This window comes from Phascolarctos cinereus, unplaced genomic scaffold (assembly GCF_003287225.1).
Source record: "Phascolarctos cinereus isolate Bilbo 61053 unplaced genomic scaffold, phaCin_HiC Scaffold_726;HRSCAF=1367, whole genome shotgun sequence".
Classification (NCBI taxonomy): domain Eukaryota; kingdom Metazoa; phylum Chordata; class Mammalia; order Diprotodontia; family Phascolarctidae; genus Phascolarctos; species Phascolarctos cinereus.
The window spans coordinates 372,329,224-372,341,747 of NW_027556098.1; the positions used below are offsets into that span (position 1 = coordinate 372,329,224).

The 12,524-nt window shown below is 50.9% G+C and overlaps 1 protein-coding gene across 2 annotated transcripts in view; it reads right to left on the reverse strand.

Moving 5' to 3' along the window:
- Nucleotides 1-403: 403 nt before the first annotated feature.
- The window catches only part of WDTC1 (WD and tetratricopeptide repeats 1), a 62,313-nt gene continuing 50,192 nt past the window's right edge, over nucleotides 404-12,524 (reverse strand). For both annotated transcript variants that reach the window (XM_020983242.2, XM_020983241.2), the window contains exons 13-16: nucleotides 5,933-6,168; nucleotides 4,662-4,827; nucleotides 3,290-3,482; nucleotides 404-2,364 (exon numbers count right to left, since the gene is read on the reverse strand). In XM_020983242.2, coding sequence (XP_020838901.1) covers nucleotides 2,167-2,364; nucleotides 3,290-3,482; nucleotides 4,662-4,827; nucleotides 5,933-6,168 — 793 coding nt within the window. In that variant the 3' untranslated portion in view covers nucleotides 404-2,166. The remainder of the gene's footprint in view (nucleotides 2,365-3,289; nucleotides 3,483-4,661; nucleotides 4,828-5,932; nucleotides 6,169-12,524) is intronic.

The window sequence follows — 12,524 nt, forward strand, 5'->3', positions numbered from 1 at the left end:
CGGCTGTGGATGGAATCTTTCAGAAGAGGTATGAGTGTGTGTGGAGGGAGCCATTGCCTAATCTCAGCCAGTCTCCTCCGGCCCTGCCCTGGCCATTCCCACCAGCCTCTGTAAAATGACAGCTGGGGATAACATCGATGAGAATCCAAGAGGCTAAATGAGGTCTGAGGGACTAAACTGGTATAGAATTGAAGGTGTCACATGCCAGGTACAAACCCTGTGAACCCCCTGTGTGTGGAAAGCTGAGTCAGGGTGAAGGCTGGCCCTCAGTAAAACCAGGGATGGATGACTGGTGGCATCAGCAGGAGCAGGTTCAGAGTGGCCTGCAGGGGCCCAAAGCTTTGGGGGCTACTCTTATGTCCTGTGGAGCACCCCTGCCCTTCACAAATTCCACATCCACACCTAGAACAAAATGTTTTTTAATCAATTGCATCATCACCCTCACTCTGCTGGGGGGTGGGGAAGGGGGGGGCAGAGGAACAAAAATATTCTGCTCCTGCCCAAGTGGACAGTAAGGCTTTTGTGTTTCTTCCACACTGGGGGGGAGGGGGGAAGGCCCTGGGCTGGAGCAGAGTGAGTGTCGGCTTAGAGGCAGGAAAGCTAAGGGGCTATGCCAGGCCTCCCCTCCCCTCCCTCCCCAGGGCGCCCTGCCCACCTGCCTCTCCCTTTCTGGGCTAGAGAAGTCAGGGGAAAGAGAGGGGAGAGCAAGTCCCAGCAGCAGCTGTCTCCTTCACCAATAAATATACTTCATTACCAAGCGAGGATAGGGGAGGGGAGGGAAAGAAGGTAGGGAGAAGCTGCCCCTGTCTTTCAGGGAGTGAAGCAGCAGAAAGACGCCCCGAGACCTTCACTGTCCATCTTTCCTCCAAACCCACCCCTAATTTTACTTTTAAAACAATGAAATGGATTTTAAAATGATCCCCAGCCTGGCTAGCCAGCAGAGGCAGGGAGGTGCTCAGAGGTGCCCTCCTTCTGACTGGAAGGCAGGGAGAATGGTATCTACCTTTCCCAAGTGTCCTTGCCTTGGAGGTGGGGAGGGTGGGACCTGAGGAGCAAGGGCCAGGGGAAGCCTGGGCTGGTGCAGCACTCTACAGGAAGAGGACATGGGGGAGGGTGAATGAGACCCTCTTCTCCACCAGTGTGTGCAGATGGACATGTGGGGTGGGGTGGCCCCTACGGAGGAGACAGACAGGAAAGCCATCACTTCCTTGGTGTCCAGAGGCTCAGCACAACAGGGAATGTAAAATGGACAGGAAAGGCAGAGGAGAACTCCATGGCCAGGGGAGGGATGGTAGAAAGGAGCCCTTACGTAGCATTATGCTCAGCATCGATGCTGGAAGAGGCGAGGGGCAGGGGAGGATGCCAACAGGCTCTGGGGCAGAGGTCACAGTGAGGCCAAGCAGAGTTGGAGAGGGGGCATTAGCGTAGTGAAAGGCTATTCTCTGCCAGGGCCAGTGGCTCTAGGCCCCAACCACTTTCCCAGGAAGAGAAAGGGAATGAGTTAATTGAGGCTGCTAATTGAGAGAGAGCTGGGGGCCAGGACCTCAGGACCAGGGAGCTCTCCTCCTACAAGGCTGCGTTAGCCTGCACTCTCCAGTCTAGCCAGGGTGGGGTGAGGTTTGCTTTCCCTCAGTCTGCTCCCACCACTTTAGGACCCTCCCTCCAAGCAAGAAGGGAGGAAGAATGTTGAGCAGATGCCAGACTTGGCCAAGGCCTCATTCCTGACCACCCTGGAGGACGAAGGGAGACAGGCCGGTTCTCCAGGGACTCAAGGACAAGAACTAACCAGAGCCAAGGGCATTTGTAGCCCCAGACTCCTCCTTCACACCCCACGGCCCCCTCTGTAGTCACAGAAGGGCTCCAGTTACTAGGGCTACACTCTTGCCCTCACACATGCCTAACCCCCTTTCCCAGCAGCCTGATGCCAGAGGACTTGCTGCCAGGGGCAGGAGGAGGGAGGCTGCTGGAAGAAGCTTCTGCTCTGGGCCCGGAACAGTCACCCCCAAGAGTCTAGAAGCCAATGAGCTGTGCCGTCCCTCACCCTCTACCCCCAAACAAACAAACAAAACGGGGGAGGGGGAGGAAGTCTGGAGGGGGATACAAAACCCAAAAACAAAAAGAAAAACCAAAACTAAACCCCTCCCCCCCCTCCTCATCGGCTGGGCCTTAGCTGGGCCGGCACTGGACCTGCCCCTCAGAGCTGTCCTCATCATCAGAAGCCCCCGCGCCTCCACTGCTCAGGCCCGTGATCCGATAGCCCATGTTGAGCAGCATCACCTCCAGGGGATCGGCGTTCATCCGGCGCTGGTTGGCCTGAGAAGCCCCCTCCATGTCCTCGACCACTCGTCCTGTGAGGTCTTCACTCTGCGGGGGGAAGGAAGGATGGAAAGAGGGAGAACAGGGTTGACAGGGAAGCAAGTCCCATGTGCTCCTATGCCCTCGGTGAGATGAGTCCTAAGGGAAAAAGGCCTGAGCCGCGCTGCCATGGCCATGGCCTCGGCCTCCCCTGCTGTCGTGCTGTCGTTTTTAATCTCAAAGACCCCGCTCAGATCTTCCAATGGCCTTATGGGGCCTGCTCAGTTTTCCTGTAGAAGTAGGGGCAAATGCTATTTGGAATCAGAAAACTGGTTTCCAAGAAGAGGGAGAGAAGTGGAGGGGCCAGGCCCCAAAGGCAGGGTGTCCCTCACAAAGGATACAAACACAAGCCTTCTTCTTCAGGCCTACAGCAAATCCCACCTTCTCTAGGAAGTTTTCCTTGACTTCCCAGGTATGTGACTATGCACAGGTAACTTCATCTCTCAACACCCCAGGTCCTCATCTTTAAAATGGGGATAATACCATCACTCACAATGACTACATCTCACAGGGTTGTACCCAAGGAATATGAACTACTGGCCCCCCTCCTCCCTGTCTTCCTGCAGCCACCCTCCTAAGGAGCTGTTCTCCATGGGTCAGTCTCTGCCCTTCTGGGCCGGGAGCTCTCCTAGGGAAGGGCTGCATATCCACCTTCCTGCTGACCTCCACAGGGCTAGGCAGTGGCAGCACTGCCTACCACAGGTGTTGGATCAAGAGCCCTGGGGCTCCATCCAGGAGATGGCAAAAACAAGGACAATAAGAAGCAGCCCACCACCAGTGACTCATGCTGTGTTTCTCAAGGGTATCCTTTCTGAAACTGTGGCTCAGAGAGGTCAATGGCTGAGAACGCTTAGGAGGCACAGTTAGCAAGGGCCAAGAGCAGGGAGATGGATGCAGGTCTTCTACACTCTTTCCACTCCAGCCTGGGTCTCACCTCGGGCCGAGGATTCCAGAGCCTCACGACGGGGTCGATGCCGCTGGTGGCCAGGAAGCAGTAGCTGGGGTGGGGCTGCAGGCAGTTGACAATGGACTCATCCCCCTGCAGCACACGCACCAAGTTGGTAGTCTCTTTCTCCCAGATGAAGAAAGAGCCATCATCCGAGCCGCTGACAATATACTGTGCATTGCTGGGGAAGGAAAGGAGGAAGAAGTCGGTTACCGTGGGTGGGCCTCACTGCCAGCATTCACAACACATTTCGCTCACCACCCCCCTCCCCGCCCCGAGCCTTGTCCTTCAGTTCCAGAGGCTGCTGGGATCCCGAACTGGAGGAGCAGAGAGGAGTGTACCCTACGTAACAGAGGAAAGGGCCAGGGGAAGAAAAAGACACTTGAGGCCCTTGACACTTGAAGAAAAAGACACTTCAATAATGCTCATCTTATTCTGAACTACTATTTTTTTTAAATGCCTGATTTATTGGTTTTTTGTTTGTTTTTATTTATTTATTTTTGGCCAGACAACTAGGGTTAAGTGACTTGCCCAGGGTCACACAGCTAGTGAATATCATGTGTCTGAGGCTGGATTTGAACTAGGGTCCTCCTGACTCCTGGGCTGGTGCTCTATCCACTGTGCCATCTAGCTGCCCCTGAACTACCATTTTTGTAACGAGTAACAAGGACAGCCCACTTTCATGTAGCTGGGTACTATAAGTATTACTGGCCTCATTTCAGCGATAAGGAAACTGACCCAGAGATGGCAGAGCACCAACCCATGTCTTTCAACTCCAATACGCTCTCTACAGCAGCACCCTCCCTTGTCGCTCCCCTCCACCAACAACCCACGTTACCTATCCACCTCTCTATCTTACTCATGCTCTTCCCTATGGCTGCAGTGTCCTCCCAACCTCTCTTCACCTGATGAATTCCTACCCATTCTTAAAAAGCCAACTGAAATGCCACCTCCCCTCAAAAAGTCAAATGTGACCAAATGAAAGAACAGATGCAAACTGCTTTTGCGAATGTTCAAGTACTGCATACATGCTAGAGGCTTCCTGCGTCCCTACTCTCAACTAGAACTTCCTCTGCACCCCTGGGAGCACCCCACAATAGAATCCCATGTGACAGCTGTTCTTGGGTCTTCCCTCCCTATTAGACTGGAAGTTCCATGAGGGCCAGATTTTATCTCCAGCAGCAGTGAGCACAGGGTTCGTGCCCAGCTCTAAGTCCTCGCCGGCTCTCTTTCGGGGTGAGGAATCAGCCTATGGAGAGCTAGCTTGGTGCACTGCTGGCCGGTGCACGGAGAAGGCTTCTGCTCTCCTGCCGCCAGCCAAGCCGCCTGCTGGGAGTGGAAGGAGCCCCGACTCACAGACCTGCCAAAGAAGTTTGCTTCCTTGATGTCGGTGGTGGTATTGCAGTGCCCACAGTACCGGAACTGGTAGTCATAGCTCCGCTCTCGTAGCACCATCTCGTCTTCGGAGATGGAGTCCTTTCGGCTGGTGCTCCTCAGTCGCACAGGACCACCACCCTTCTTTTCCTCTGTGGGGAGAAGGGGCCAGAGCCAGTGAGCAGCCGGGTGCAATGTACCAGGTTCGGCCTCAGGGCTCAACAGGAGCTGGCCTAGAGGGACGTTTCTGGATGGGGCTGACACAGTGAACAAGAACTGGCTGATGCCAGGCCTGATTCAGATTCACTGGAGACGGTCACAGTGACTGACAAGTGGGGAGGACAGACAAGCCTTTCTAAGATTCTTCCTTCAAGGAGGCTGCCAGGGTAAGGGCTTGGATGTTCAACAGTCACCATTGGTACTCTGCTGGTCTCAGAGATTATTTGTCTTTTCCAGAGATGAGGGAGAGGACTAAAAGAACTAAGTGAGTAGACTTTTCTAAATCAATCATGGAATTTAGACATTACAGCTAGGAGAGGTCCTAGCTGTCTAGGATCCAGATATCTCCAACCCCATGACTTCAGGCAAATAAAGTCTGACCAGAGAATGTAAGTGCCTTGACAAGAGGGTTTGGTTTTTATTTTGTCCTTATATCCTCAGTGCCTTGCACAGAGTAGGTGCTTGCCAACCCCAACTGAATTGTCACTCCCATTTTACAGATCAGGCAAGTAAGTTCCAGAGAGACAGAATACTTTGCTGAGATCACACAGGGAATAAATGGTCCAAGTCCCCTGCCCCCACAGCAACACAAGCCGGAATAAGACCATGACCAGCACAAAACAAGATGTACACAGTGGAACACACATAGATGATCTACATTTGGATTCTGACTTTGCTGGTGAGGGCTGTGTGACCTTGGGAAAGTCACTTGCCCCGCTCTGTTTTTTGTTGGACCACATGATCTCTAAGATCTCTTCTGTAATCTAGGCCCATGCCTCAAGACTCAACTTGATTCTGCCCTTATTGGGTTTCCATGGGGGCAGCTGTGTTGGGGTGATACCTGGCTCAGGCAGTTAAGGCAGAAGGGGGAAAGGATTTGGGGAGGGCAGGATCTGGGAGCAATACAAACCTGGAACTCCTGGTACCTATCTGGGCTTAGTCATAAGCTGGCAGGGGAAGGGAGGCTCACACCCTTCTCCCTCAGATGATTACCAGCACCTCAGCCATGCTGGCCACTCTCATTCCCACCTCACTCACCACTATCACTCTTAGAGAAGAGAGCCGCAGTGATGTCCCGGCCTAGAGCATCACAGGCACTGCTGTGGGCCTGCTCTGGGAACTTTCCTTTGAAGTCATCCAGACACTCCAGGGCCTCAGCCACATACTTGAGCTCGAAGAGGCATCGGGCCAGACGGAAATGAGCCTTCAAATGGCAGGGGTTCAGGGAGATGGCCCTGAGGCAATCCCTCAGGGCATCATAGTGGTCCCCGTCCCTAAGGAGACAGGATACCACAGGCAGGTGACCGGAGGCAGGGGAGAAGAGGGAGGGATACTACCTTCACTACCCCCATTATCTCCCCAAAGCGCAAATCTTGCCCTAGCTAGGAACAGGGCTGGGTGGCAGTGGGGATCAAAGGGCAGCAGGATGGCCAACGGGAGGCGCCCCGTCAGTCTTCCCTGCCCCCAGCCCACCTCTTCCTACGTGACAGCTCCTGGGCAGGAGGTGGAGGATTTCAGAGGAGAGACAAGCCACAGCTCATAAAAAAGGCACCACAGCACAGAAGTAGGTGAAGTGGATGCCAAGAGATACAGGCTTTGGTAGCGGCTCTGCTGCCGAGTGACCTTGGACAACCCGTCTAGCCTTTCCAGCTATCACGGTGTAACAGAACATTCAACTTGAAGTCAGAAGAGACCCCTGTTTGAACTCTGGCTCTGACACCGAGCTGCGTCACCATGGGCGAGTCACAACTTCTCTGAGGCTGAACTGTCTCCCCCGTAGGACCTCCCTCATTGGGTGACTGGGAGGATCGAATGAGAACCCAAGCCCAGGGTTCTGCGCACGTCAGCTATTAACGACTGCTCTCTAAAGAGCAGCCTTTGGGCTCTAAAGCCAGCTCTGCTTGGCCATTCTAAGATTCTCTATTCTCCCGGCTTCCTCTCCAATGGGTAAAGCATAACCGAGAAACAGTGGACAGAGCGCAGTGAATAGAGTGCCTAGCCTGGAGTCAGGAAGACTCCTCTTCCTGAGATCAAATCCAGCCTCAAACACTTACTAGCTGTGTGACCCTGAGCAAGTCACTTAACCCTATTTGCCTCAGTTTCCTCATCTGTAAAATGAACCGGAGAAGCAAATGGCAAACTGCTCCACTACATCTGCCAAGAAAACCCCAAGAGGGTGATGGAAGAGTCAGATATTTCTAAAAAATGCCAGAACATCCAAGAAACTTTAAAACCAAATGACTCCTAGTTTACAAGCAAGCACATGCCTTGACAGCAAGAACAAGGCAACACTGCCCCCCGGTGGGCAAACAGCCCAACTGCATGCTGCCATCCAGCAAACACCATCCCTCGGCTCTTTTCCAGAAATCCTCTTTCTTCTCTCACTCCACCCGACCACCAAGTCTTAGACTCCTCATGGGGAGAAGGAAGGCTCGATATAAGCTGCGGGAAGGGGATATGCATAAATCCCAGGGGACAATCTCTCTCAGCCTGGCCACCACCAACTTCTCTCCCGTCACTCACCAGCTAGTCCGCACACTGAAAAATCTGACTTAGTAGTTGTGGGGGAGGGAGGTGATGCGGCCAGCAGAATCCACAAAGGCAAGGGCTGAAAGCCAGCTATTCCCAACAGCCCTTCCATCCTCCCGAAACACTACAGCCCCCGTACTGCCCCCGCGACAGGACACAACCACGTACTGCAAGCACGGTGGCCTGTACCAGGCCATGGTAAATCTGCTGACCCCATCACTACCACTGAGGTGTAAAGGCCATGCCCTGGTCACCTGGCTCCAGGCAACTGATCTATTCTAGGAATAAGACTCATTAAAAGCCTGTGGTGTTAATCTGATAACAGCACATTAAATCACCCACAATCACCCTCACTAATCTTCAGGTCTCTCCTTATCTCCTGGTTCCTTCTCTGATGCCCACAAACATACCTCTGCCCCACCCCCACCCCTATTCTGTTTTAAAGATTTTCCCCCCCTCCCTATCAACAAGTCTGCATTCGTTCTCCTCCCACTGAGGAAGGCAAAAAACCCAAAACCAAAACAAAATCCTTGTTAAAACATATATAGTCAAGCAAAACAAATTCCCAACAAATTCCCTCATTGGCCATGTCCAAAAACTACGCTTCAATCTGCACTCCATCAGCTCTCAGAAAGGTGTTTCTTTACTGCATGTTTCATTAGCGGTCCTCTGGAATTGATCAGTCCCTAAGTCTTTCAAAGTTCTTTGTCTTTATAATACTATTGTCACTGTAGAAACTGTTCTCCTGGTCATGCTCACTCTGCATCAGTTCATACAAGTCTTCCCAGGTTTCTCTGAGGCCATCTACTTTATCATTTCTTACAATCCAATCGTAATCCATTCTGTTACTATGCCATAACTTGTTCAGTCACTGTCCAACTGATGGGCATCCCCTCAGTTTCCAATTCTTTGCTACCACAAAAAGAGCTGTTAGAAGATTTTTTTGTACATGTGGGTCGTTTTCCTCATTCTTGGTCTCTCTGAGATAGATCTAATAATGGTATGACTGGGTCAACAGGTATGCACAGTTTAATAACTTATTTTGGGCAGTTACAAATTGCTTTCCAGAATGGGTGAACCAGTAGCTCCCCAAACAGTGCATGAATGTATCAGGTTTCCCATATCTCCCCTCCAGCATTTGTCATTTTTCTTTTTTTCTTTTTCCAATTTTGTCAATCTGAACCTTTTTCCATTCGTAAAAAACATTGCTTAATCTGATCCCATCATCCAACACATCTCTTGCCCTTCTTAGCTAAACTTAAGAACACCATTACACTTGGTGCCTACCCTCTGCAACGTGGCTTCTGGTTTCATCATTCAACTGAATCTGCCTTTCCCAATGGTACCAATGATACCAATGATCTCTTAACTGCCAAATCTAATGACACTGCCTCAAAATTCTTATTCTTCCTGACTTATCCAGTCTGACACTATTGGTCACCATCTTCTCTTGGACACTCTTCTCTCAAGCTCTGTATGACACTGGTCTCTCCCAGTTCTTCTCCTACCTGTCTAACCACTCCTCCCCTCATCCTCCTTTGCTGGCTCTTTATCCATTAACCAAGGCTCTGTCCTGTGCCCTTTTCATGTCTTCCTCTATACTAATTTTTCCTGAGCTATAGTCTTAAATCACCACTTGTCTTTTAGACAACTCAAACCAGATGTTTCACAGGCATCTCAAACTCACCCTGTCCAAAAGAGAACTCATTATTCCCCCAAACTTTCCCCCCTCTTCTCAACTTTCCTATTACTACTGAGGGCACCTCCCCTCTACTCCCCCAGTCAGCCAGGCTCACAATCTCAGTGTTATTCTCTATTCCTGATTCTCATCTCACAGTTAAACTATTGCCAAGTCTTGCTCTTTCAGCCTTCAAGACAGCTCTTTATCCATTCCTCCACTCACTCTCTACTCATACAGCCACCACCCAAGTACCAGTCAGTTATCAGCAATCACCATCTAACTGGCCTCCCTGCCATATCTCTCCCCACTGTGCTTCATCCTCCACATGGTTGCCAAGTGATCTCCTACAGTGTAGGCCTGACCACGCCATCTCCCTACTCACTAAGCAACTATTACCTTCCGGATCAAATATAAAGTCCTCTGCTTGGAATTTAAGGAACTTCACAACCTGATCCTCCATGCACTCCATGATTCACGCTGTTTTCCCCACTGGGATGTAAGCCCCTTGAGGACAAGAACATCCCCAGCCATTAACGCAGTGTCTGCCACATGGTAAGTGCTTAATAAACATATGCTGACTGACTGCTCATTTATCAAGAGTACAACAAGCTGTAGGTGTAATTGGTGCAAATAAATGAATCCCCTGAAGTGGCTGCATGTATTTGAAATCAGACTATTTGAAATTATAATCACGTAAAATACAACACAGACAGTTCTTACTTTATATAAATTTGCATTACACAAATTCAACTTTACATAAAGAATTCTGGAAGAAATGTGCATTCCAAAAACACCCCTTTGTTAACTTGACGGTACACTACTGTGATCTCTCGCTCTCTCTGCTCGGTGGCTTACCACCCCCCCACCACAAAGACCCCCTCCAAGTAAAAGTAGAAGAACTGATGCACAGAGGCTGCACACTGCCACTAGATCAGGGGCTGGGCTTGAGACCTCCAGGGAGAGAGACATTTGTCCTGCGCCAACCCCCTGCCTGCTTGTCTGGCCCCAGGCATCACCGGTCCTCTCTCGGCTGTGGCCATGTCCAGTCCCCACGGCTCTGCCCTTTGTGTGCTCTCCCTCTCGGTTTCAGTTAGGCCCCCACACGGCTATCCCTGACCCCCACGTGTTCCCTCCTCCTGCTCTCACTTCTCTGTCCATGACCCCCATGTGTCCTTGAACTGTGTGCCAGCCCCCTCCCTCTGTGGGGGCAAGGTACCCTTTCTGCCTCTCTTCCCTACGTCTGCAGGCAAGTTTACATTATGTAAAAAAAAAAATGACTTTATGTAGAAGTCTGCGGAACAGTCCACTTAAAGTAAGAACTATCTGAAATTGGTTCCAGACCAGTGGAAATGTACAGTGCAAATGTGAATAAATTTCTTCTCTACTTCAGGGGATTCCTCATTCAAACTGATCGGGCTCTACCTGCAGTCCAAAAAAGGCTAATACCAACCAGGACAATCGAGGCTAGATGAGAATATTCAGAGACTCCAGGCAGCAGTGGCTGGCACAGGTGAAGCTCACAGATTTGGCTTTTGGCCAAAACACACACTAGGTCAATGGCTAATAAGGAAGAACTGCTCTGAGTTCCTATGGAATTTCCCAGCTTCAAGACTCAGCACCTAAGGCAGGAGCAAAAGCGTGTGTGGTGTGTGGGTTATCAGACCTCTGAAGCTGCCACACTGTGACTGGGAGAGACTGACAATAAATGAGGTGGAAGGGGGAGGGGGAGAGGGGTGCAGTCATGCAGAAGCAGAGAATCCATCATGATCCAGCAGACACCAGAACAAGTAGGAGTGACGCAGGAACCGCTGCAGCACTGAAATCCAATTACTGTCTGCAAGGTGCCCCTCTCAAGGCTGATCACAGTCAGCCCAAAGACCACGCCAAGAGCACTGCAGGCCACAGGGCCTGTTGGGTGTGCAAGTGGAAACAGCAACCGTGGAGGAAATCTATACTGGAGAGAAGGAGCACAGGAAGAGAGCACAAGCTTTGCTCTCTCCACATTTTAGGAAGGTCACGAATAAGACAGAGCACATCTTGTAATATGAAGGGTGAGGGAACTGGAAACTAACCATCACCACCTCCTGGCCAGAGCAGCTACCAGGCCATACCACCAGCAGCAGGATGGATAAAAACAATTCAGATGGACCCCAAAGATTCCAGTGGAAATTCTTTCTAACTCCAGGAAACATAACAATTAGAAAGGGATACAACAATGCCCCAGGGGCAGGTATGAAGCTGGACTGAGAACCATGGAGGACTTGTGTGCTGAAGGGTCCCCAGTACTGAGCATTTACTGTTTTTTTTCAACCTGGGCATTCTCTGGCCCAGGTAGCTGTCACAAAGAACAGAAATGGATGGAGACCCAACTGTCGCATTCCCAGGAAAAAGAAGGCCTGTCAGTCCACAAGGATGTGATTGACAGGAGAGAAAGGAACAAGCATTTATATATATAGCACCTACTATGTGCCAGGCACTGTGCTAAGTGCTTTTATCAATACCATCTCGCTGGATGGGCAAAGTGAGAGAGAGGCCCTTTCAAAGTCCACCTGCTAGCCCTTGAGGAGCTGAGGCTCACAACAGGCTCTATCTCTAGCACTCCTTGTTTGGATGAAAAGTATGTGAGATCAAAAAAGCTGCAGGATCTCTAGACGGACACTAATGGACTTCACCAAATTTCTTTGCCTAGTATCTGTACTATATCTTTTGTAATGTAATTATTGCCCCTCGTCCACACTTGGTTTCAGGGAAGCCCCTAGACTCTTCTGCTGAATCAGTGACAAGTGGTGCAGCTGGACTAGAGGTAGATCAGTATTAATGTGGAACTCAGGTGACATGGCCACAGGCCCTGCATCATGGGTGGGGATTCTTTTGCATCTTCTCCTTCCCAGGGACAGGGTACAACCCTCAGCCCAGACTTTGATGCCTCAAACGTCTGTGATTCTCACTCATGTGGACCATAATCCCTTCATGACTTGGAAGGGCTTCATGAGTTGCTGAAAAATTCATCCCCAGTGGTCAAACTGGGAAGGGTTGTGAATTCTGCTGAGCTGGTCTGTGGAAAACAGTGAGAAAGCCCTACTAACGGCAGCTGACGCTAGAGTGCTTACAGTTCCTTTCCTCAGTGACCCTAGAAGGACCCTAGTGCCAAGATTATTATCCCTGCTTTACAAATAAGGTAACTGAGGCTCAGACAGGGAAAGTGACACAGACCTAAGCTGGAGGAGACGTCAGAAATCCTCCAGAACTAGAAACAGAGGCTCAGAGAAAGGCAGTGACTTGTCCAAAGCGACCCAGGGATGAGCTCAGCTTGGCTCTAGCTGGTCTTCCTGGGACGAGGAGCCAGGTTGGCTAGATACCACATCTAAGCCCAAGGATGCCCAGGGACCCTGCCCTGCTGTCCGCTAGCCAGACTGGCGG